General features: G+C 44.5%; 1 protein-coding gene across 11 annotated transcripts in view; it reads left to right on the top strand.

Moving 5' to 3' along the window:
• Positions 1-24,490, top strand: part of LOC105465287 (solute carrier family 4 member 5) — a 146,999-nt gene that overhangs the window by 8,842 nt on the left and 113,667 nt on the right. For 7 of the 11 annotated variants that reach the window (XR_011611917.1, XM_071076939.1, XM_071076938.1 and 4 more), the window contains exons 3-4: positions 956-1,053; positions 19,028-19,178. Coding sequence is in view for 6 of the 11 variants with exons in the window: in XM_071076939.1 (XP_070933040.1) it covers positions 979-1,053; positions 19,028-19,178 (226 nt within the window). In the remaining 5 variants the exon portion in view is untranslated. The remainder of the gene's footprint in view (positions 1-955; positions 1,054-19,027; positions 19,179-24,490) is intronic. The other 4 variants (XM_071076945.1, XM_071076944.1, XM_071076936.1 and 1 more) reach the window with 1 other exon arrangement.

The following is a 24,490-nucleotide window of genomic DNA, read 5'->3' as shown; positions in this document are numbered from 1 at the left end:
TTCCTGTATCTACTTAAGAGAAACATAAAACAGCTCACAATCTTTAATAATTTGTCTGATATTGTCTAGAAACTAAAGACTACATGACACAGCTGTGTCTCAGCTATGGTGAGTCAGAGGTACCATTTGGACTGCATATATTAAACAGCTGTAGTGTAGCTTACAGTGGCACAAAGACTCGACACAAATATTGTGTTGTTTCATCATTTAGGTAGTCAAAAGTCAGAAGGAACTGCACAGTTTGCAAGGTCCTTTACACGTGGTCATTAAAACTGAATAATTCAAGTATGGTAATATAAATGCAGGCGTTAAAGTCTCAAGATTCTAAAATTGAAAATATGAAAACTTTGTTTCTTCATCTTTCATTTACATGGTTAGATATCGGGACCTTACTATAGAAATATTTAGTTACTATATATGGTTGTCCCAGAAAATAATGGAGCTTCAGAAAGTACAAAAGGTGTCAAAATCTGTAGTTGGCTTTGTCAGATGCTTTTCTAGCTTATTTCAATTATTCATCCATAGTAACCAAGTCTTTTAACCCTAGCAAACTTTCTTGGGTCCTTTCAAATTAAGAAGACAGTATCATCAACTTGTAGTTGATCTGATTGTCCAATTGGTGTTGGAAGTTCATAATTACATTGATGAACTCTATAACAAGATTTTTAGGAATATCCATTGGCTCAGTGTAAGGATTCTGATAATACCCAAGCCCATACATCAAACATCATAATTCTTTAGGAAACAGTCTTTCTTTTATAAGATCCGCCTTCTGCTCCTTCTTCATTTTCTTCCTCAGAGAAGTGATTTTCTGCCCCATTTTCTCAAGGTCATTTTTGTTCTTCAAGTCTGTCCTTGATGTCTTGCCGGTACTATTCAGATCAGGAGTCAGTTGGCTCTGATGCCAGGTTTGGGACAGAATGGTTATAAAGTCTCTCCACGTCATTGCTCACAGAGACTGCAGCTGGTGCTGGTGTCATGATAGGAGCAGAAGAATCACAGCCTAAAAGGATATCTGCGTCACTCCCTCCGTGGTTAGAATTGGAACAGCTGGTGAGGCAATATCCTTGGAGGATGGAGGGGAAGAGTAACTTGCCTCCAGATGGGGTTGGGAGTAAATTGAGACCTCCAGTCCTGTCTCTTGCAGTCCTGAGCTTAGAAACCTCTCCTCCTCCTCCTCCTCCTCCTGCTCCTCCTCCTCCTCCTCCTCCTCCTCCTCATCATCATCTCCATCATCTCTTTCTGTCTTTTAGAGAAGAGCTTCGCTATGTTGCCAAGGCTGGAGTACAGTGGCCATTCACAGGCATAGTCATAACACACTACAGTCCCCAACTCCTGGACTCAAGTGGTCCTCCTGCCTCAGCCCTCAGCGGGGACTACAGGTGCATGCTGCTGCACCTGGCTGAAGCACATCATTCCTTGGTTGTAATGTTCCCATTACTCAGCTTGATGGTCTGTCTTTCCTTAAAGCCCAGATCCAACTTGGGATGAGTGTCCATTTCAAGAGATCCTATGGCCATCTCAGATACCTGTTTTATCCATTTAAGGTGCTTTTTCAGGAAGAAATTAAAGTCAAAAGCGTTGCCCTCATCTGTGAAGCCAATGCCAATGAAAGCACTATACCTGCTCAGTGTCATCCTAGAACCACATTACAAAGTAGAAGCTGTAATCTTTCACTGTCTCAGCAGTGTCAGCATATTCTACTGGTGCCTGAGCAAAGAGCTCTCCTGATATTTTATACTTGAGTTGACATAGGCAGTCTTCTCTTTTGAAGACTAATCAGGCTGGTCCACATTCCAGCCTGTAGCCATTGTTGGAGGCCTGGGACAGAATCTAGTTGACATTGACACCAGCTAGGATAGGCTCGTACTGTGCCTTGGCCGCCATCTTGGCTCTGCCCTTTGTGCCCTCCAGATGATGCTGGGCATAAATTGAGGCCTCCAGTCCAGTCTCTTGCAGTCCTGAGCTTAGAAACATCTCCACCTCCTCTTCCTTGTCATCATCATCTCTTTCTTTCAGAGAAGGGCTTTGCTATGTTGCCAAGGCTGGAATGCAGTGGCCATTCAGAGGCAGTCTAGGTTCTTTCTTGCTTGATTTTTCCTTATAATTTATTTGTTGAAAGAACTATTTCTCAGAATCTGAATTTTCTTAAAATGCATCCTCATGGTGTTAATACGTTCTTCTGTCTTCTCTATTTTCTGTAAATTGTTAGTTGGGTTTAGAGCAGTGATTTCCTGACTAAAACATCAGCATCACCTGGGAATTGTGGGAAATGCTAATTCCTACTCATCCCAGAGAGGCTGGCCATAAAAGTCACCATCTTGGTGAGGCCTAGCATCTCAGTTCTGTGAAGTCACCCATTGAAAGAGATCAAAACAATTGGGGTGGACAGGGGTGAAATATTGGATGAGGTAGCGGTTGGTCTCTTGATGGCATGGCATGCCTGTTATTTCTATGTTTTTATTTCATATCAATGAAAATTTGGGGATTTTGCATAACAGATGGAATGCAAAAAAGAAAAAAGGATGGTGAACTTATGGTTTAACAGTTAACTTAGCTGATTTAATGTACTTTAAAAACTACATAATTACTAATGGTTTAGTGATCCCTGCCCTTGACAGAGACACGAGGAGAAAAGTGTTCACTCTCTCCCAGTGCTTAGACTACTATTTGACCCTTTCTAAAAGACAAGGGAGTTCAGATAGGGCAGACTGTCCTCCCTCAGATATTGGAGTTTTAGTTACCTACATATTTGACAGCCAAAGGCACTTGGTTTGGAAAGATCCTTGGCTGGGCCCTCTAGCTGCAGCCATGGCTAGTCAAGTTTCCATAGAGAGTACAAGCCAGGCTTGCCTTGCCAGAAGAGACCCTTCTGATCTTAGTAGAAAAGATCAGCCCAGGACTGGCCATCTGGCAGGTAATCAGGACCTACTCAAACAATTGAGCAAGGAACAATAGGTGGAACTGAACCCTTATGAACTCATGGGGTAAACTCTAAGCCTCAGTGAACAAAATCTGAGATAAATCACTTTTAACTCATCTTGGTACTCCTTTGTAAAAAGCAAAAAGCAAAGGATAGACTGTATGCATTTGACAACGTAGAACTGAAAACCTAGATATAATATATATTTAAATTTTAAAAAATATCACACCATTTAACAAAATTTTTATACTTTTTTTTTTTTTTTTTTAATGAGACAGTCTCGCACTGTTGCCTGGGCGAGAGTGCAATGGTGCGATCTCGGCTCACTGCAACCTCTGCCTCCCAGGTTCACGTGATTCTCCTGCCTCAGCCTCCCGAGTAGCTGGGTTACAGGCGCACACCACCACACCCAGCTAATTTTTTGTATTTTTTAGTAGAGACGGGGTTTCACTATGTTGGCCTGACCTTGTGATCCACCTGCCATGGCCTCCCAAAGTGCTGGGATTACAGGCATGAGCCACTGCACCTGGCCAGTTTTTATACATATTAACATAGTGATATTGGAAATTCATTTTTCAGTGGAAAAAAATGCTCTCTATTTTGGAAAGTAGGTAGTTGGGCTCCTGTTTTAAATGAAGACATATTTGAAAAATTGCCATGTAAGTTCTGTGAGGAGGCAAGGGCAGTGAAGGAGGGTAAAGAGACCAGAATGTACCCATTCCACTACCAGTGGACATTTGGGTTGCTTCCGAGTTCAGGTACCTCCAAACCATGCTATATAAATACCCTCCCTTGTTCATGTGCTTTGGCACACATATGTAAAAGTTTCTCTAAGGAGTTAAATTGCTTGGTCATTCCTCATGAGTATTTTCATCTTTATTAAATATTGCCACATTGTTTTTGCAGAGTGGCTGTACTGGTTTACAGCCTCATCAGCAGGATGGGTCCCCTTGGCAGGATTCCAGTCTGCCCCTTTGGGGAGGAGGGTGTAGCGGGGAGAGAAATAAGGCTGGCAAGGAACAAGGAAGCCAGACAGGAGAACACTGTTAGTGCCAATCCAAAGAGTTCAGACTGTATTTGACTGCATTGGGAAGCTACTGACAATTCTGGAACAGGGAACAAAATGCAAAAACAGGGTTTTGGGAAGGTGAGTCTTTAAAGCTCTCTCTTGGTTTGTATTGGGGGTTGGTAGTGATAGTGGTGGGGTTGGCTTAGGCCAGCAGCAGGACTCAAGCTCACAGGAGAGAGGAGATCTGTGGGGTGACAGTACAAAGGACACTGAGCACATGCCTGGGGGCAGAAAACCAGAGCATCCCAGGTCTCCCAACTCATCCTTAAATAATCCAGTTAGACACTCACACACTGCTGGTAGGGGTGTGAAGTGCTACAGCCACTCTGGAAAACACTGTGGCCTTATTTAACAAAGATAAATATGCACATACTGAATGGGCCACAAGTCGTAAGATACACCAAGCAAAACAAACAGGAAGAAAAAAAAAAAGAGGAAAGAATCGTCAATAACATCGGATGTAATAGAGAAGTCTGTCAAGCAAAGATCTGAAAAGTGTCCACTGTCTAATTGTCCGCTTGGCAATTAGAACTTTGATGATGAGCTTTGCCACAGAAATGTTTGTGGACCAGTAAAGAGCAGAAATCAGAACATGATGGTTTGAGGGATGAGTGAGTGGTAAGAAAGGGAAACTAGGTGCGGGACCTACTGTCAGGTTGGTTGGTTGAGAACAGACTCAAGCACACAGAAACGTTAGTATGTGGGCCGGGCGCGGTGGCTCAAGCCTGTAATCCCAGCACTTTGGGAGGCCGAGGCGGGTGGATCACGAGGTCAGGAGATCGAGACCATCCTGGCTAACATGGTGAAACCCCGTCTCTACTAAAAATACAAAAAACTAGCCGGGCGTGGTGGCGGGCGCCTGTAGTCCCAGCTACTCGGAGGCTGAGGCGGGAGAATGGCGTGAACCTGGGAGGTAGAGCTTGCAGTGAGCCGAGATCGCGCCACTGCACTCCAGCCTGGGCGACAGAGCGAGACTCCGTCTCAAAAAAAAAAAAAAAAAAAAAAAAGAAACGTTAGTATGTGATCAAGCACGATGGGTCCCCTCGGCTGGATTTCAGTCTGCCCCTTTGGGAAGGAGGGTGTAGAATGGTAGGTACAGGGTACATAATTTTATAAATGGTGATTTAACACTTGGGAAAAACAAGTTAAATCCTCATATTACACCATATAACAAAGTCCAGTTGGATTGAATATTTAAATATACAAAGCAATACCGGAAAATAACTAGTAGAGTATTAGAACATACAGATTTTCTACATAAAGAAAATTTATTTTGTATATAAATTTGGGGATGGCTAAAACTTTTCTAAGATTGACAACAAAACTAGAAACCTTAAAGGATGATATGGATAAATTTGACTTTATTAAAATACACACACACACACACACACACACACCCCATATTAAACCTTTCTGTAAGGAAAAGAAAAAAGACTGTAAACAAAATTGGATGACAAATGACAAACAGAAAAATATTTATAATTGGGAGGCTGAAGTGGGAGAATTGTTTGAGCCCAGGAGTTTGAGATTTTAGTGAGCTGTGATCGCGCCACTGCATTCCAGCCTGGGTGACAGAGCAAGAACCTTTCTCTAAAAACAAAAACAAAAAAAGAAAAAGAAAAATATTTATAACATATGATAAGTAACGTTTACAAATAAATAGGAAAAAGAAGCTGGGCATGGTGGCTCATGCCTATAATTCCAGCACTTTGGGAGCCTGAGGCAGGTGGATCACCTGAGGCCAGAAGTTTGAGACCAGCCTGGCCAACATGGCAAAACCCTGTCTCTCTTAAAAATACAAAAATTAGCCTGATGTAGTGGCGCATGCCTGTAATCTCAGTTACTTGAGAGGCTGAGGCACAAGAATCACTTGAACCCAAGAGGCAGAGGTGAGCTAAGATGGTGGCCAGTGCACTCCAGCCTGGGTGATAGAGTGAGACTCTGTCTCAAAAATAATAAATAGGAAAAAGAAACACATCAATAGAAACATATACATGACTAGGAAATTCACAAAAAATATAATTACCACGTTAAATCAACCTTAAGTAAAAAACTCGTTTAAGATGGCAAAGTGAACTGTTACATTTACTTCTCTTTCCTCCCTAAGTCCAACTGGAATTACATTTTTTAAATGAAAAAAGTAAAGTATGCAACCTCATGAGAGAACTGGAAAAAAAAAAGTAAAAAGGAAAAATATCCAAAGCGAAAAAAAAAAAAAAAAAAAATTCCAAAGCAGTGCTGGAATACAAGGAAGGGTTTACAGTACACTTATTTGGACCTGATGCCTAGAACTTTCCCTTCTGGGAGAAAATCCGCCATCCCCACTTCAGTCGCCTGGTTCATGTGGGACACTGAGGCTCAGAGACAGCAGAACTGGGGAGTGGCAGCAGGATATTGTAGCAGGTGGTGGCAATCAGGGGACTTCAGGCTGTGGTCTCACACCACCACCCTGCCTTTTCCTTTGCTCACAGAGAACATTCAAATGACTGTCTTTCTCTAGCAAGGTAGAAAGGCTCTCAAAGAAGTAAGGAACATACTTTGGTTAACGGCTAACCAGGCATTAGGGCTGGACAGGAAGACAGGCAGTGCAACAGCCAACTCCCAGTAGACACTAGACACAAGGAAGAAAGCACAGTGCTGCCAGGGCAGGTCCTCTTCCCTATTCCTGAGCCTGCAAACCTATTCCCTTTGTGCATCCTGGAGGGACAGCCCCTGCCCCATACCTTCCTATACCCTCACCAAACCAGATGAAGCTCACCCTCAAATTCCTGTGTGAAATGAGAAACAAAAAAATCCCAAACCTAAAGTATCTGAAATAAATGTCCAAATGATTTGAACAAAACCTTGGTAGGTAGAAACCGAAGGGTTTCACTTGAATGCTTGGCAGTAACATCTCAACTGGTCTTTCTACCTGTGCTACAATCCACTGTGAAGCCAATTATTCCATTCTTGTACCAAGTCCCATTCCACATTCCTTTCACTTCAGACATGTTTGCTGATGTTTACACCTCTCCATAGAATACCCAGCCTATCTTCGCAGGCCCAAACCTTTATTTCCCCACACGTGCCCTGTGCCAGGGAAATAGCTCTCTAGTTCTCAGGATATTTATGCTATGTTCTCCCACCTCTTACATCTTTATTTTTTGTGGCTTCTTCCATCTGCCTCAGATACCCTTTGGTAGTTCTGCTGTTCTAAATCCTACCTCTATCCTACCCCTTCACTGCATCTCCAAGGCCATTTTCTCCACGAAGCTTTTCTTTAACACACGGGGCCGGTAGATAAGCCATGAACATTTGTGGAACAAAGTAATCCTCCAAACAAGGGTGATTTTTCTTTCACTGAACCCTTCCCTCATTTTGTGCTTCTTTTCGGAGCCTCACACTCTTCTGAATTTGTTGAATTCCCAACCAGCTGGAAATTCCCTAAGGCCCGAAACTGTTTCTGGCCTAGGCTGTGCTGCTCTTCCTGGGACTAAGGAGTTTCCTGGGTCACAGATCTTCTGTGCTAAAACCAGGAAAACCTCTGGTGACCCAGCATGTGTTGATCTCCCTAGTCTTGGCTGTCTTTGATTCCATGGATTATTAACAGAAACTATAATGTTGGGTTAATGTGTTGTCTTGGGCATGGCCTCCAAAACATGTTCTTTCACATATCTGCCACCAGCAGGCCCTAGATCCAGGAATGAGGCTTTTCCACTAAGGGAAAACTCCACGTGATCTAGGAAGAAAGTGAGGACATCCAACCAGAAGATAAATTTCTTATCTGAAACAGAAGGTCAACCCTGAAATAAGGAGGCTGAAGACCCTTAGAGAAGCCACGGAAGAGACTGTGGAAGAAGAGGGGCAGAGTTGCTTTTTAAATGGGGCTTCTAGCTCCTGCTTTTCTTCCTGTCTGTAAGTCTCTGAGCTTCTGTTCCAGCCCTGTAAGGTTGGGGATGAGAGAGTTCTCCCTGCTGGACTGTTGAGAGTTCAATGAGGGGAAATGTGTGCAAACACCAGGCCCCATGCTAGGTGTCCAGAGATGCTGTGCCTTCCTGGCATGCTCCTCTTCCCTGTCCCTCAGCACTGCGTCCCTCACTCCCTCCACTCCCAATTCTCACTTCCTACTCACTGACTCTCTTCTTCCTTCCCATCTTCCTCCAAACTTCCCATTTTCCACTATGTCTCTCTCACCATATCTTTCTCACTTAAACAAAAATGGAATTCATAAAAAAAGAGGCCAAAAGTCAGGATAAACCTAGAAAAATCACTAAGTATGCAAAGTTTTTCTTGCAGGGTTTGGTTTGTTCAAATGCCTTATTTTTTTCCTTGCCCATATCCTTCTCCAGAGAGTCAGGATTTGGGGTTTGCAGAGCTGCGTGGCAGTGGAATGTGGAACGTTCTCCTGAATCTCGGGCCCATGGAGTAAAGAGGCAAAAGTGCTGACATCTTTCCTGAGGATTGTCTGATTTAAAAGAGCTGATTCTCCCCAGACAAATGCCTTAGCTTTATTGTGCTGGGACAAGCTGAACAGGCAAGGAATAAACCTCCCTAGAACACACTGATTAGATTAGCCAATAAGAACCACTGAAGACGCAGACATTAGATTAAAAAACAGAAAAATGAATGTTACTTTTACAGTGGCTATGAATAGACAAAGACTTTTTGGTTTGAAAACAGTTGGTGAGGCAATAGAGGAGGGGCTATGTTAATAGCAGAGGTAGAAAAAACGAGAGGTGGATGATTCCAGCTGCAAGGTCCACCCTAAAGGAATTGGAGTCAGGGCCCAGGAGCCACAGGCCACTGCACTGGGGTGAGTAGAGTGGATTTTACATAAATAAAGTTACAGAGTGGTTGTAGGTTCTGGTTTGGGGATGTGAGTGAACCAACTGAATAGTATAGGCAGATTCCCCAGCCCACCGAGATTCAGGTGAGAATTTTATTGCTTTTTGCTAAAGGCCTGTACAAAACTTAGAGCAAAGATAAGGAGTAATCTGATTGTTGAAATTAATCTGTAACTATTCCAACATAGCAAAGGACAAGTAACGAAATGACGAGGTTGTTCTGTAGTAGTGTTGCGATTTTGTTCTGCTCTGTCCCCCTACTCCAGTTTCCTCTGTGAGGGGAGCGTGTGTATGCACATCTGTGGAATGTCAGACTTCTAAAGTCAGGGACTGAGACCTATATCTAGTTGACCCCTGTGCAGAGGTCTAACTACCCCTCTTAAATGCCATGTTCTTGAGCCATAGAAGTCACAGTGGTTGATAGTACTTCACACGTCTTCCAATTCAATAAGGGTTACTTATGGTGTCTCCTCTGAGTCTTCTAGGAGTCCAGAAAACATTCCACTTGTATAAGAATCCACACTTCAACTAAGCTTTCTGGTTCCAAGAAGGCATCATTACCAAGGATTTGTTTCCTGAGGTCTTTAGGGAGTGAGAGGGAAGGAATGCATGAGGAACCAGAGCTAGTCCCCATCTCTCTCCCTAAAAGTGACAGACTGCATAGTTCTTATGTATCAGGAGTCCTGGAGATCAGCTGACTTTCTGAAAAAAGGGTCCTCCAGCCCGTGATAAAATCCTGACTTAGAAATCCAGTGCCCTTAGCTTTGTGGGCGTCTGTCCCTGAGAAATGGTGTTTTAGTCTCCTTCCAAGCAGGCATCCCAGGATTTGAAATTCAGCTGTGAGCTCATGAGCTGAGGGATGTTTCCAGGAGTACCCTAAAGACCACCCAGCTACGCTCTCCCCACTTCCTTTATTTTGGATGGACCAGTCTAAGGAGAGTCATCTTTTCCCACCCCATTGATGGCACTCAGTGAGTGGCTTGTTGCTTGACTGAATGCCTGCCCACACCCACTCCAGTCAAGTTCATCTCCCAGGAGGGAGTAACCAAACACTTAGCAATGGAGACACTCATGCATCTCTTTTACCTCCAGTGCACTAGAAGTAGGGATGGTGGCCATGTCAACAAAGGAGATAACTTTAGCACAAAGGATGTCACAAGAAACAGATAATAGAGTGTGTTCTCCAATGTTATCATTTCCCAAACCAGAATCAACTGGTCTTGGGTTTCCTTCCTTCATCCTTCGTCTGTAGAAAACTTTGTTTCTTGAGCTACTTGAGATCTACTTCCCTATTTCTTTTTCTTTTTTTTTTTTTTTTTTTGAGACGGAGTCTCACTCTGTCGCACAGGCTGGAGTGCAGTGGCGCAATCTCGGCTCACTGCAAGCACTGCCTCCCAGGTTCACGCCATTCTCCTGCCTCAGCCTCCCTAGTAGCTGGGACTACAGGCTCCCGCCAACACACCTGGCTAATTTTTTATATTTTTAGTAGAGACGAGGTTTCACCGTGTTAACCAGGATGGTCTCAATTTCCTGACCTCGTGATCCACCCGCCTCGGCCTCCCGAAGTGCTGGGATTATAGGTGTGAGCCCCTGTGCCCGGCCTACTTCCCTATCTTGAGAGGTGGGCTGTGTGCTGCTTCTGCTAATTTATTATCCCAGAAGTACGTAATTTGGACAATTTTATATAGTTTTGAGAACAGGAGCCCTGTAAGAGTCTCTTACTCAAAAAATGGATTCAGCTTGGTTTGAGGTTTAATAGGTCATGGCAATGCTCCCTTCTGGTATCATAGGACATAAGCTGGGTTGGGCTGAGTCCCCCTTTTGTGTCTTAGCCTTCCTGTCCTTACTCCAGAGTGAGAGCAGCCCTGATGGAAAACCAAAATTACCATCCATGCCTACTTCCTTTCTGTCCCTCTTGCTCTAAGTCTAGGCAATCTGCAACTTCCTAGATTGGACTTCCTAGATCACAGACTCTTTTTCAGGAAGAGTCAATTCAAGCCACCCAGGACTTACGATTCCTTGCTCTGTGTTGGGCACGGTGTGAGCACAGAAATGGCATGGGCTGCCTGATGAATCTCTCTTGGTCAGCAATTCAGTCAGCAGCCATCTCAGTGCCCCCTGTGTACATTTGAGGCAGCCTGCCAGGCTGTGAGAACAGTGTGGGGTTAAACAGCACATGGTCCTTGACCTCAGAAAGCTTAAAATCCAAAGTCAGATAGAAGGTTATTTAACAGATGCATATTAATTTACAATTAAAGCTAATATTGTGCACTGTTCCATTGAACAAACATGATTTATGTGGTAAAATCAGAAAGCAGCTTGATTTTTGCTTTTACTGCTCTTTTACATTTATTCTTTTTTTTTTTTTAAGATGGAGTCTCGCTCTGTCACCAGGTTGGAGTGTAGCGGCACAATATTTGGCTTGCTGCAACCTCCACCTCCTGGGTTCAAGCGATTCTCCTGCCTCCTGAGTAGCTGCGGTTATAGGCACACACCACCATACCTGGCTAATTTTTGTGTTTTTAGTAGAGATGGGGTTTCACCATATTGACCAGGCTGGTCTTGAACTCCTGACCTCAGGTGATCCACCCACTTCGGCCTCCCAAAATGCTGGGATTACAGGCGTGAGTCACTGCACCCAGCCTCTTTTACATTTATTCTGTGGGACTAGCTCTTGCTTTGCCCCTGAATGAAATTTAGGCAAGTCACAAGATTGTTCCAGCCACCCTTGGTCTCAGTCTCATTTTAATGATTATAATTTCCAGCCCTATCTAATGATACCACTTCAATCCTGACTTGGAGTGGAGCCTCTTCTGGTGCTGCTAAAGAACAGAGGCCCATGGTGGATGGTGCTCTGGATGGGGAGTCCCTGGTTTCCATTCTTCCTCACTCATTTAGCTAACCAGGGTCCTCAACCCCTTCAGGGTTGTTGCCTGGAAGAGAAGAGGCGAGAGGAATAGGAAAACTACACGTTTGTGATCTCCAGCTCACCAGTGGAACATGGTGATTGTTTTATAGGTTCCTGCTGTAACTCCTCTGTTATTCCCCTCAAAGGCCAGCTTTCTCCACCCCTGTCAGAATCCCTTTCGTACACCCGCCCCATTTATCTCATCCTCATGGCCCCATGGGAATTTCTCTGCTTCTGCCCCCACCCATCATCTCTTTCCTGCCCACTTCTCCATCTTGGATGAAGCTACCCTCTTCCCCTGGTTCTGGTTCAGCCTTTCATCCCTGCTCAGAAACATGAACTCCCAAAAAGCCAGCCAGCAAAGCAGAGCAGGTCTAAATGCTAGAATTTGGAGAACAAAAGCCCTTTTTTGGATAGGACTGTTCTTTGTTGTTGCTCATACAACACAGCTCTTTGTGATTAATCTACATTTAACATAGCTCCAATCAAAGTGATAAAGGAATATTTTTATTTCTTTATCTGATTTTCTTTACATGATTTCCTTTTATGGCAAAATAAGCATAAGATTGACCATTTTAACTATTTTTGAATGTACAATTCAGTGGCATTAATTATATTCACATTGTTGTATAATACAACCATCACCACCATCCAGTTCCAGAACTTTTTCATCATTACTGACTGAAACTTGGTACCCATTAAACATTAACTCCCCATTTCCCACTGCCCCAGGCCCTGGTAGCCATTAATCTACTTTCTGTATCTATAAATCTGACAATTCTAGATACTTCTGTAAGTGGACTCATACGGTATTTGTCCTTTTGTGTCTGGCTTATTTCACTTAGCATGATGTCCTTAAGTTCATTCATGTTGTAGCATGTGTCTGAATTTCATTCCTTTTTAAGGCTGAATCACAATTGTATGTATATACCACATTTTATTTATCCATCTGTCGATGAATACTTAGGTTGTTTCCACCTTTTAGCTATTGTGAAGAATGCTGATATGCACATTGGCATATAATTCAAACTATCTGTTTGAATCCTGGCTTTCAGTTTTCTCGGGTATATACCCAGAAGTGGAATTTATTTAATTGTTCTTGAATAGGGAATACCTCTGCATAGTGGACTACTAGTATAAAAGGTACAAGAAGTCATAGAGTTCCCTGAGCCCCGACCTCCAAGTTCCCCTTCCAGGAAGCATCACTGTAACCAGTTTCTGTGACCTCTTCCCTGGAGAGACCATACCGTGCCCATAGGCACCCTCTACACAGGCATGATGACAGCCATAAGCACTCTTCTACACTTTCCCTTTTTCCTACTTAACAATATTTCTTTTTAAAAAATTTAAAAGGCCGGGCGCGGTGGCTCAAGCCTGTAATCCCAGCACTTTGGGAGGCCAAGATGGGCGGATCACGAGATCAGGAGATCGAGACCATCCTGGCTAACACGGTGAAACCCCGTCTCTACTAAAAAATACAAAAAAAAAAAAAAAACTAGCCGGGCGCGGTGGCGGGCGCCTGTAGTCCCAGCTACTCCGGAGGCTGAGGCAGGAGAATGGCGTGAACCCGGGAGGCGGAGCTTGCAGTGAGCTGAGATCCGGCCACTGCACTCCAGCCTGGGCGGCAGAGCGAGACTCCGTCTCAAAAAAAAAAAAAAAAAAAAAAAAAAAAAAAAAAAAAAAAAAAAAATTTAAAAACCTTTTTATTTTTTTATTCAACTTTTATTTTAAGTTCAGGGGTACATATGCCAGATATGCAGGTTTGTTACATAGGTAAATGTGTGCCATGGTGGTTTGCTGTCACCTAGATATTAAGCCCAGCAGACATTAGCTATTCTTCCTGATGCTCTCCCTCCCCTAACAATACTTCCAAAAAAATCATTCAATAGCACCATTTAAAGAATATCCTCATTCTATTTAAAAGTTTCATGGCTTTCCAAAGTAGAGACAAAACTTGTTTTTCTTTCTTTTTTTTTTTTTTTTTTTTGAGACGAGGTCTCGCTCTGTCACCCAGACTGGAGTGCAGTGGCCGGATCTCAGCTCACTGCAAGCTCCGCCTCCCGGGTTCACGCCATTCTCCTGCCTCAGTCTCCCGAGTAGCTGGGACTACAGGCGCCCGCCACCTCGCCCGGCTAGTTTTTTGTATTTTTTAGTAGAGACGGAGTTTCACCGGGTTAGCCAGGATGGTCTCGATCTCCTGACCTTGTGATCCACCCGTCTCGGCCTCCCAAAGTGCTGGGATTACAGGCTTGAGCCACCGCGCCTGGCCTCTTTCTTTTTTTAAAATCAGTCCTTTATTCATGGACATTCAGGTTGTTTCCAATGTTTTGCCACCATGAACAATGCTCTGACGATAACAGCCAGCATTTCCTGTGCCAGGCCCTTGTTTACCATGTGCCAATGCTTACCATGTGCCAGGCCCTTGTTAAAATCCTTCCCATGTATCATATTTAATTCTCACTATAACTGTGACATAAGCACAGGGAGGTGAGTAACTGTCCCAAACCACATCTCTGTTTTTGTCCACAGGTGGGAGTGTAAGATAACTTTCCAGATAAAGAGTTGCTGTTACCAAAAGATATGTCCATTTTATTTATTTATTTATTTTTATTTATTTATTTTTGAGATAGAGTCTTGCTCTGTCACCCAGGCTGGAGTATAGTGGTGCAATCTGGGCTTACCACAACATCTGCCTAATGGGTTCAAGCAGTTCTTATGACTCAGCTTCCCAAGTAGCTGGGACTATAGCCACCACGCCTGGCTAACTTTTGTATTTTTTTAGTAGAGATGGGGTTTCACCATGTTGGCCAGGCTGGTCTTGAACTCCTGGCCTCAAGTGATCCACCTGCCTCAGCCTCCCAGAGTTCTGGGATTACAGGCGTGAGCCACTGCACCTGGCCAGGTATGTCCATTTTAAAGTTATATAAATACAGCCAAACCGGCCCCATCAAGGCTGTGCTTATCTGCATCTCACTTGCAAGTAGATGTATGAGGGCCCGTTGCCCTCCTCTCTCACTGTTGAAAAATTTCTTGATATCTGCCAATCTGAAAGGTGAAAAATGGTATTTCATTGTGGCTCAGATTTGCATTCTTTTTCTTTAAATGAATGAAGTTGAGCATGTTTTCAAATGTTTAAAGGCCATTTGTTTTATAATGGGGTTTTAAAAACTTGATAAAATGCTTCCACTGTTGACCTAGAATAATCAATGGACAAGGTAGCCTGGAATCCTTTACATTTTAATTTTACTTATAGATTTTTAAAATAGTTAATACAGTTACAAGATTCAACATTTGAAAAGAATACAAGAGTAGAGACAAACCCCATCCATGTGTCTCCCCAGTGCCCAATTCCTGTCCCCAAACACAATCAGGCCTCCATTTGCCTCCATTTCTCCCTCCTGTGCCTATGGTCAAAACCTGGGCCGCACCATTATCCTTAGCTGCTCCATCTCTGAAATATTAAATTCAAACATTCCACTCTGATCTCGCCACTGTCCTCTTAACTACCCAGCACCTGACCCTCTCTTGACACCCCACCTGCCCTTTACCTTACCTTCCTTTCCCATCCACCTGAGGTTCTCTGCCCTCCAGAGGCTCCACGTCAGGTCCCACTGGCCTCCAGCCACACCTGCCTGGAAAGTCTTACTTTCTGTTTCACAACTAGTTCAGAGTCAGCCCACCCATGGGATCACTCTCATTTAAAGATCTTAAGCAGAGTAACCACTTAATTTACTGCTCAAACTGGGACCCTTTTGAGAATGAAAGGAGCATGACTAATTATGAAGCCAAGACAATAGGGGCAGATGATTACTGTCCAAGGCAGATCGGGTGCAAATTCAGCTCAATCTTAAGGAACAATTAACTTTAATTTCAGAGCAGAGATCAATAATATGTGCTGAGCCCCACAAATGATTTAAAGTTGCTGCCTTTGTTCACTGCCCAATCTTCTCTTCTAAATGGATTTTTTAAACAGTGCATTTCCCCAACACTATTATCTTAAAAATCTATCCTTTAGAATACCAGTTTCAGCCCCTAAACTCAAGTGTGTAACAAAAATTAGTTTGTTTATAAAATTCTCCTTCATCTATACTTGAGCCCCACTCTTTAAAAAGGTGCTGACCCTTAATCTCAGTCAGTTCTGAGTTTCCTTTGCAGTTTCCATTTTGGATTTGGGGTGGGGTGGAGTGCAGGGTTCTAGACCCTCAGTGACCTACAAAGGGTCCTGCCCTTGATGTCATCTATCCTTGTCCCATCTGGTCCTGGTGCCTGCAGGTTATTGTGGAGGTCTAAGTCTCTCTCCACCTCTTCAAGCAGCCTCAGGGAGCTTGCCTAGGGTCCTCTTGGCCTAGATACACCCAGTAGCCATTCTGTTCTCTGCTCTCAGATCCACAGATTGTGAAGGATGCTGATTTCTCTGTGGGGCTCAGCCCAGGGAGCAGGGATTGGGACCTCAACCTCCAGGACCTAGCAAAGTCAATGTTTCTCAACTTCCCTCCGGTCCTTGTCCTTGCTCTGGGGAATTCTTCTTGGATATGAGGGGCAGGAAACGCCTTGATCTTTCTCATGACCATTTTCTCCCACCCTTTGGTCTAGGTCTAGGCCAGAAGTCTTTTCTATTCCCCTAAGGAAAGAGGCTCCTTACCTCTTCCTTCTGTTTTCACACACGTTCCCTGCAGCACTGAGCATAGAATGGCCTGGTTATTTGAGGCAGGGAAGGGAGAGAGGTAAAGGGAATATCAGGCTGGAGAAGGCATTGACTAATATTTCAGAACATGATCTGGCAAGGCATGTAAAAATATCTTATACAAGATGTGCTTCCTGTTTTAACTATTATGATTTTATAATTTTTCAGATCTTGTAGGCAAGACTCCCTACTCCCATCCCCCAGGCCAGGGCAGCCAGTTATCAGCTGCGTGAACTTGGACAAATTATGTTATCCTCTCTAAGCTTTAGTTTCTTCGTCTGTAAATGAAGATAATAGTAGTTCACGTCAGTGCTTCTACTTGCCAAGCACTGTTCTCAATGTTTCATGTATGTTACCTCATTTAATACTGACCATAAACCTATGGGATAGCTGCTATCATTCCAGATGAGGAAGCCACTTCCCACAGTCATAAGTAACTTGTCCAAAGTCATGTGATCTCCTGCTCTTAATCACTTTCCCAACCTGTCTTTCATAAATATTAATAATGACCTCAGTCAGGCGTGGTGACTTACGCCTGTAATCCCAGCACTTTGGGAGGCTGAGGTGGGAGGATTGCTTGAGCCCAGGAGTTCGAGACCAGCCTGGGCAACATATTGAGACCTCATCTCTACAAAAAAATTAAAAAGTAGCCTGGTGTGGTGTGGCATCTGCCTATAGTCCCAGATATTTGGGAGGCTGAGGCGGGAGAATTGCTTAAGCCTGAAAGGTCAAAGCTGTAGGGAGCTGTGAGAGTGCCACTGCACTCTAGCCTGGGTGACAGAGTGAGATCCTGTCTCAGAAAGAAACAGAGAGAGAGAGAGAGAGAGAGAGAGAGAGAGAGAGAGAAAAGAAACCTCTTGAGGTTGCTGTGAGGATTAATTGAGGTCAACTATGTAAAGCTCTCAGCCCTGAGCCTAGCACATAGTAAAAACTCAATAAATTCTAAGCTCATACTTTAGCCATGATTTTTTGGGTCATTTTCCTTCAAAATGCCCTTGGAATTGTATTTAAAATATATATAAATGTCTGAACTTAAGCATATTTGCCCTATTCAGTTTTCCCATCCAGAAATATGATGTCTTATTATATGTTTCTTAGCAAAGTTTTGCCATGTGTCCTCATATAAAACATGCATGTCTAGGTGAGTTTATTTCTAGATGTTTTAGGGTTTTTGTTTTTATTGAAAATGAAATCTTTCCCTCCATTATATCTTTTGATCACACAGTGCTGGTGTCTCCATGTTCTTGTTAGTTAATCAGCTCCCAGATGTCTCTAGAGGGATGTCTTTCCATAGCCCTCTCATTTAGGTTGACATGAAGATCACTTGGCCCAGCCAGTGACATACGCTCTGACCAAGAGGCACAGGGGCACAGGGTGAGAAGTATTTTTCCAGGGTAGCTTAGGTTGGCTGAGGTGATCAGAGAACTGTCCCTTGGCTAAGGAAGTACAGCCTGGGGAGAGGGGAAGGAAGGGGCAGCCCTTGCTTGGCTGCATGCTGGTTCTGATTCCCTTTGGGGATCTGTCTGAAGAATGAGTTCCTAGGTACCCACATTTCCTCTGTGGCCTCAATGATTCCCAATTGTGTTTGTCAAATGATGGCTCCAGTGGCAGCTCTGCCAAGGCCCAAGATGCTTCCCTGGGCTCTGGGTCGCTTAAGTAGAGGGACTGTCATCCAGCAGTGCCTCATTCTTCTCCGTGGGAGATACATAATCTGTGGCGTCCCTGAATCACTCCCTGCCTGACTCCACTGCAGGCCTCCAGAGGGCAGCAGAGAGCAGGCGAGAGGGGAGAAGAGGACTTGGTTCCTGGAGAAGCAACAAAGACGGTTCCGCCCCTGTAAGCGGCTCGGAATACTGCTCATCCCCCTCCCCTCCTCCTCAGGATAGACATGTGAGCTTCTCCCTGAGGGTGTAATAATTATAATAATATTATTAGTTAATACTAACTGTTCCCTGTGGGCCAGACATTGACCTAAGGTTTCACATTGATTCAGATAACCATTGAGGTAGATATAATTATTATTTGAATTTTTTTCAGTTGAGGAAATTGCAGTGGAAAAAAAAGGAGAAACTGCCCAAGATCCCACAGTTAGTTGAGTCAGGATTTAGACCCAATTATTTATGAGCCAGGCTCTATTCTAGGTATCAGAGATACATCAGTGAATCAGATAAACTTTGTGCCATATTAGGAGGACAGAAAAAGTGAACAAATGAATAAACACATAATGTGGTTTTGAATAGAAATGCCACTTAGACAAATAAAGCAGAGTTAAGGACCAGAGAGGGGCATTTTAGATGGGCTAGTCAGGGAAGGTGTTCTTGGGTAGATAGCATTTGACCAAAGAGTTGAATACATGAGGGAACAAGTCAGGCTGAAGATTGGGGAAACAGTAAGTGCAAAGGTCCTGAGGTGGAAATGAGCCTGGAGTGTTAGAAGAACAGCAAGACTTGCATCGTGGCTGCTGTAGAGTGAGCTGAGTCCATAGGCCACAGCAGCAATTGGGAAGTAGATAGGGATGGTGAAGAAAGAGAACTCCTCCACAGCATCACCTGGGTTTGGCCTCTTACAGTGTCTCAGCTTCTCTTTAACATATCCCTCACCTTTTTTCACCTTCCTGCAGAGTGCTGACACCATCACAGTATGTTCCATTCTCAACCCTGGACACGGTTCAAAAGCAGCTAAAGCAGACAAGAATCTGGGGCAGCCAATATTGTACCACCTGCCAAAACTTGGCACAAACAATCTGGAAGCCAAAAATTGCACATATTGTGGTGAGTCTTGCCCAGCCTGTGGGGAACTTCTTGTGGGTAAAGGTTCTAGATGAGCCTGCCAGGGCTCCCAAATTAATCCTCAGTCCCACTAACAAGGGCCTAAGCCGCGCAGGTCTCTCCAGGGTAGGAAGCTGCTATTTTCTTCACAGAATTTTGCCCCCATGCATGGTCCTAGGTCAGACCTACCTAAATACTTCCAGATGTCAAACCCAGGTGGGGTTCAGATGGCATTTAGCCAGGAGATGGAAGGGAATCCATCCCAGTGAGCAGTCATCACCTTCCACCAGGTATCTGAAGAAAATGGAGGCACAGAGGTCAAACAGTCATCCCTCAGCATCTACAAGGGATTGGTGCCAGGACCACCCACAGATACCATAATCTGAGGATGCTCAAGTCCTTCACATAAAATGTGACCTACACAATCCTCTGTTTATCTTTTTTTTTTTTTTTAAGACGGAGTCTTATTCTGTCGCCCAGACTGGAGTGCAGTGGCACGATCTCGGCTCACTGCAAGCTCCGCCTCCTGGGTTCACACCATTCTCCTGCCTCAGCCTTCCGAGTAGCTGGGTCTACAGGCGTGTGCCACCATGCCCGGCTAATTTTTTTTTTGTATTTTTAGTAGAGACGGGATTTCACCATGTTAGCTAGGATAGTCTCAATCTCCTGACCTTGTGATCCGCCCACCTCGGCCTCCCAAAGTGCTGAGATTACAGGCGTGAGCCACCACGCCCGGCCTCCTCTGTTTATCTTAAATCATCTCTAGATTACTTCTAATACCTAATACAATGTAAATGCTATGTAAATAGTTTTTTATACTGTATTTTGGGAGTATTTGTATTATTTTTATTGTTGTATTATTTATTTGTAGTTTTTCAAATATTTTTGATCTGCTGTTGGTTGACTCCTTGGATTAGGAATCTATGGATATAGAGGGCCAACTGTACTAAGAATCTTTAGCTCCCTCTCCTGGCAGATCCCTAGCGAGTGAGGTGGGCCTGTGTTGAGTGCTCCTTTTGCCTGAGTGAGAGCCTAGAACCAGAGACTGCATGCCCTAATCCAGGATTTCTTGACCATGGCACCATTGATAGTTGGGGTCAGATAATGTTTTTGTTGTGGGGGCCATCCTTGTAGGATAGTAGCAGCATTTCTGGCCACTACCCACTAGAGGCCAGAAGTACCCTCCCTCCAGTAGTGACCTTCCCTCCAGTGTAACCAAAATAGATCCAGACATTGCCAGATGTTCCCAGAGGAAGACACACATGACTGAGGACCACTGGGGCCAGTTCTTTCCCTTTCCGCAAGACCAGTGCATGAGCCTCAGCTGTTACCACTCTGGTGGTGAGGAAGAATTGACAGTATCCCCCAAGCATTTACTCCAGTGCCACAGCTGAGTGGGTGGCTTGGCATGTCCTTGGCTGTAACATGGAAGGAGGCCAGAGGACAGGGAGCAGAGAGAAAAGGGGTAGCCATATCTTCTCTCAACATTTTTTGGCTTACAAAACTAAACCACAGGGAAGGGCAGGGATGAAGTTGGCCATACACATCACAGGACTAGGTCTTTCTCTCCCTCCTCATCTCTCTCTCTCTTTCATGCACATACATGCACACACACACAAATGGACACCCCTCTGCCATTCTGTGTATTGGCTTTGTTCTCTCCCACTGAAGACAGGCTTTCTCCAGAGACAAAAGAGAACTTAGTGCAGGAGGAAGAAGTTAATGAATGGTCTGATTTTGCCCAAGAGATTGGCAGGGCAGGAATAAGAGGTTATGGGTATCAATGAGAGAAGAGAGGAAAGGATTCATTATGATGTCCAGACGGGAAGGGAAAGTAAATGAAGCCATGAGGAGCTGGTATATGGGGAGAAGAGGAAGATGCTTGAAGATCAGAGGTCTTCATCCAGTTGAAAAGCAGGAAAGAAGGGAGTCAGAGCTTGGGAAGTTATCCTTTAAGAATCCCAACATCTGACCCAGAACTATCAATATATATTTATTTTGCTTCAGCGATAAGTTCATTTAGACACATAGAATCATAGGGCAGTAGAGCTTGAAAGAAACTTAAGAGATCCTTGAGTCCAACCCAGTCTAAGTGGGCTCTTTTATTAATTCTTCAGTGCTGGACTTTGAGAATGATACTTGTTCACAACCCCTCTGTCCTTGGAATCAAATGAGAAATAAGATATAGAAGTCAAGCAGCTGGGACTTAAAATAAATTTATGACAGCTAAAGCTGATTGGAGAATGTAGTTTTGAATGTACAATTGGGCTTCCTAATTCTTTCCCTCAAAATGAAACTTATCTACCCAGAACTGGAAGACTCCTCTATCCCACAAGGCAAGAACCTACCCTAGAAAGCTTACCATGAAAAGAAGAGGAGAGGAGGGAAGCACAGGCCTTCTCTGGGGGGGCTGTTCCCAAAAGGAGAAAACCCAGAAGAACCTGAATCATGACATATGCCCATTTTATGTGCTTCAGTTCTCCAAGCACATGAACCACTTATCCTCTGCTAGATACCATGAGTTAGGAGGTAGAGCAGTAAGTGGAGAGTACTTTTCTCAAGGCTGCAGCAAGGACAGAAGTTCCCACTTTATAAGATGAGGCAAAAGTGCTTGGAGCGGGAGAGGTAGGTTTCCCCCTAACAAATGCCATTTAATAGAGCAACCTCTGCTCCAAGAACACTGAGGCCCAGAGACGTGAAGTTATTTCCCAAAGGTACTATGGCTCTGAAAGAATAAGGTCCTCCATACTTCTAATGGTGAAGTTTCACCATTTCACATGTGTAATCAAAGGAGGACAGGCTCTTCCACATTTATCAGCATAATAGCAACAAGAATCTTCTATTCCATCATGCACAAGGACTTCTAACTCCTTCCTTCATCACTATCACTGCCTCACATCCCCAATCTACACCTTGCCACCTCTATCTACACATCACACCCTCATCCACACTTCACCACTACCATCTACACCCCACCACCCTCACCTATACCTCACTACCTACACCTAAACCACACACCTGCATCTAGACCTCACCACCATCATCTACACCTCACCACCCTCACCTATACCTCACCACCTACACCTACATCATACACCTCCATCTAGACCTCACCACCTCCGTCTATACCTCACCGCCTCCATCTAGACCTCACCACCTCCAGCTAGACCTCAACACTGCCATCTAGACCTCACCACCCTCATCTGTACCTCACCACCTCCACCTATACCATAACCTCCATCTAGACCTCACCACTACCATTTACACCTCATCACTACTATCTACACCTCACCACCCTCACCTATACCTCACCACCTACACCTACAGAATGCACCCCCATCTAGACCTCACCACCTCCATCTAGACTTCACCACCTCCATCTATACCTCACCACTACCATCTAGACCTCACCACCCTCACCTATACCTCACCACCTACACCTAAACCACACACCTTCATCTAGACCTCACCACCATCTAGGCCTCACTACCTTCACCTGTACCTCACCACCTACACCTATACCACACACCTCCATCTAGACTTCGTCACCTCCATCTAGACATCACCACCTCCATCTACACTTCACCACCCTCACCTGTATCTCACTACCTACACCTAAACCGCACACCTCCAACTAGACCTCACCACCTCCATCTAGATCTCACCGCCACCACCATCTAGACCTCATCACTCTCACCTATACCTCACCACCTACACCTAAACCACACACCTCCATCTAGGCTTCACCACCTCCATCTAGACATCACCACTTTCATCTAGACCTCACCACCACCATCTACACCTCACCAACCTCACCTATACCTTACAACCTACACCTACACCATACACCTCCATTTAGACCTCACCACCACCATCTAGACCTCACCACCCTCACCTATACCTTACCAACTACACCTAAACTGCACACCTCCATCTAGACCTCACCACCTCCATATAGACCTCACCACCACTATCTAGACTTCACCACCACCATCTATACCCCACTACCCTCACCTATACCTCACCACCTACACCTAAACAACACACCTCCATCTAGACCTCATCACCACCATCTACACCTACACCATACACCTCCATCTAGACCTCACTACCCCCATCTAGACCTCATCACCTCTATCTAGACCTCACCATCACCATCTACACCTCATCACCCTCACCTATACCTCATCACCTACATCTATACCACACACCTCCATCTAGACCTCACCACCTCCATCTAGACATCAGCACTTCCATCTACACCTCATGACCACCATCTACACCTCACCACTACCATCTACACCTCACCACCCTCACCTATATCTCACCACCTACACCTACACCACACACCTCCATCTAGACCGCACCACCTCCATCTAGACCTTACCATCACCATCTACACCTCACCACCCTTGTCTACACCTCACCACCCCCATGTATACCTCATACCTCCATCTATACCTCACACCTTCATCTATACCTCACACCACCATATACTACCTCACCATCTCCATCTCCACCTCACGCCTCTGTTTACAACTTACTACCTCCATCTACATCTCATCACTTCCATGTACACCTCACCACCTCCATTCGCATATCACATTTCCAGCTACACTTCACACCCCATCTACACCTCATACCTCCATCTACATCTGATCCCTTCCATATACACGTCACCACCTCCATCTACACCTTACACCACCATCTATACCTCAGAACCTCCATCTACACCTCAAACCACCATATTCACCTCACCACCTCTCTCTACATACACCTCATCATCTCTGTCTACACCTCACACCTCATCGTCTCCATCTACACCTCACACCTCCATTTACACGTCACACCACCTCCATCTACACCTCACCATCTTTTTTTTTTTTTTTTTCGATGGAGTCTTGCCCTGTTGCCTGGGCTGGAGTGCAGTGGCACGATCTTGGCTCGCTGCAACCTCTGCCTCCTGGGTTCAAGCAATTCTCCTGCCTCAGCCTCCCGAGTAGCTGGGATTATAGGCACGTGCCACCACGCCAGCTAATTTTTTTTTAATACCTCACCATCTCTATCTACACCTTACACTAACATCTATACCTCAACACCTCCATCTACACCTCACACTTCCATCTACACCTCACCATCTATCTATCTGTCTACATCTCCTCACCTCCATCTACAACTTACCTTTTTTTTTTTTTTTTTTTTTTTTTTGAGATGGAGTTTCACTCTTGTTGCCCAGGCTGGAGTGCAATGGCATGATCTTGGCTCACTGCAACCTCCACCTCCCAGGTTCAAGCGATTCTCCTGCCTTAGCCTCC

Source organism: Macaca nemestrina, chromosome 13 (genome assembly GCF_043159975.1).
Source record: "Macaca nemestrina isolate mMacNem1 chromosome 13, mMacNem.hap1, whole genome shotgun sequence".
Classification (NCBI taxonomy): Eukaryota; Metazoa; Chordata; class Mammalia; order Primates; family Cercopithecidae; genus Macaca; species Macaca nemestrina.
The sequence above is the reverse complement of the archived record's forward strand: the minus strand, read 5'-3'. Positions and strand labels throughout refer to the sequence as shown.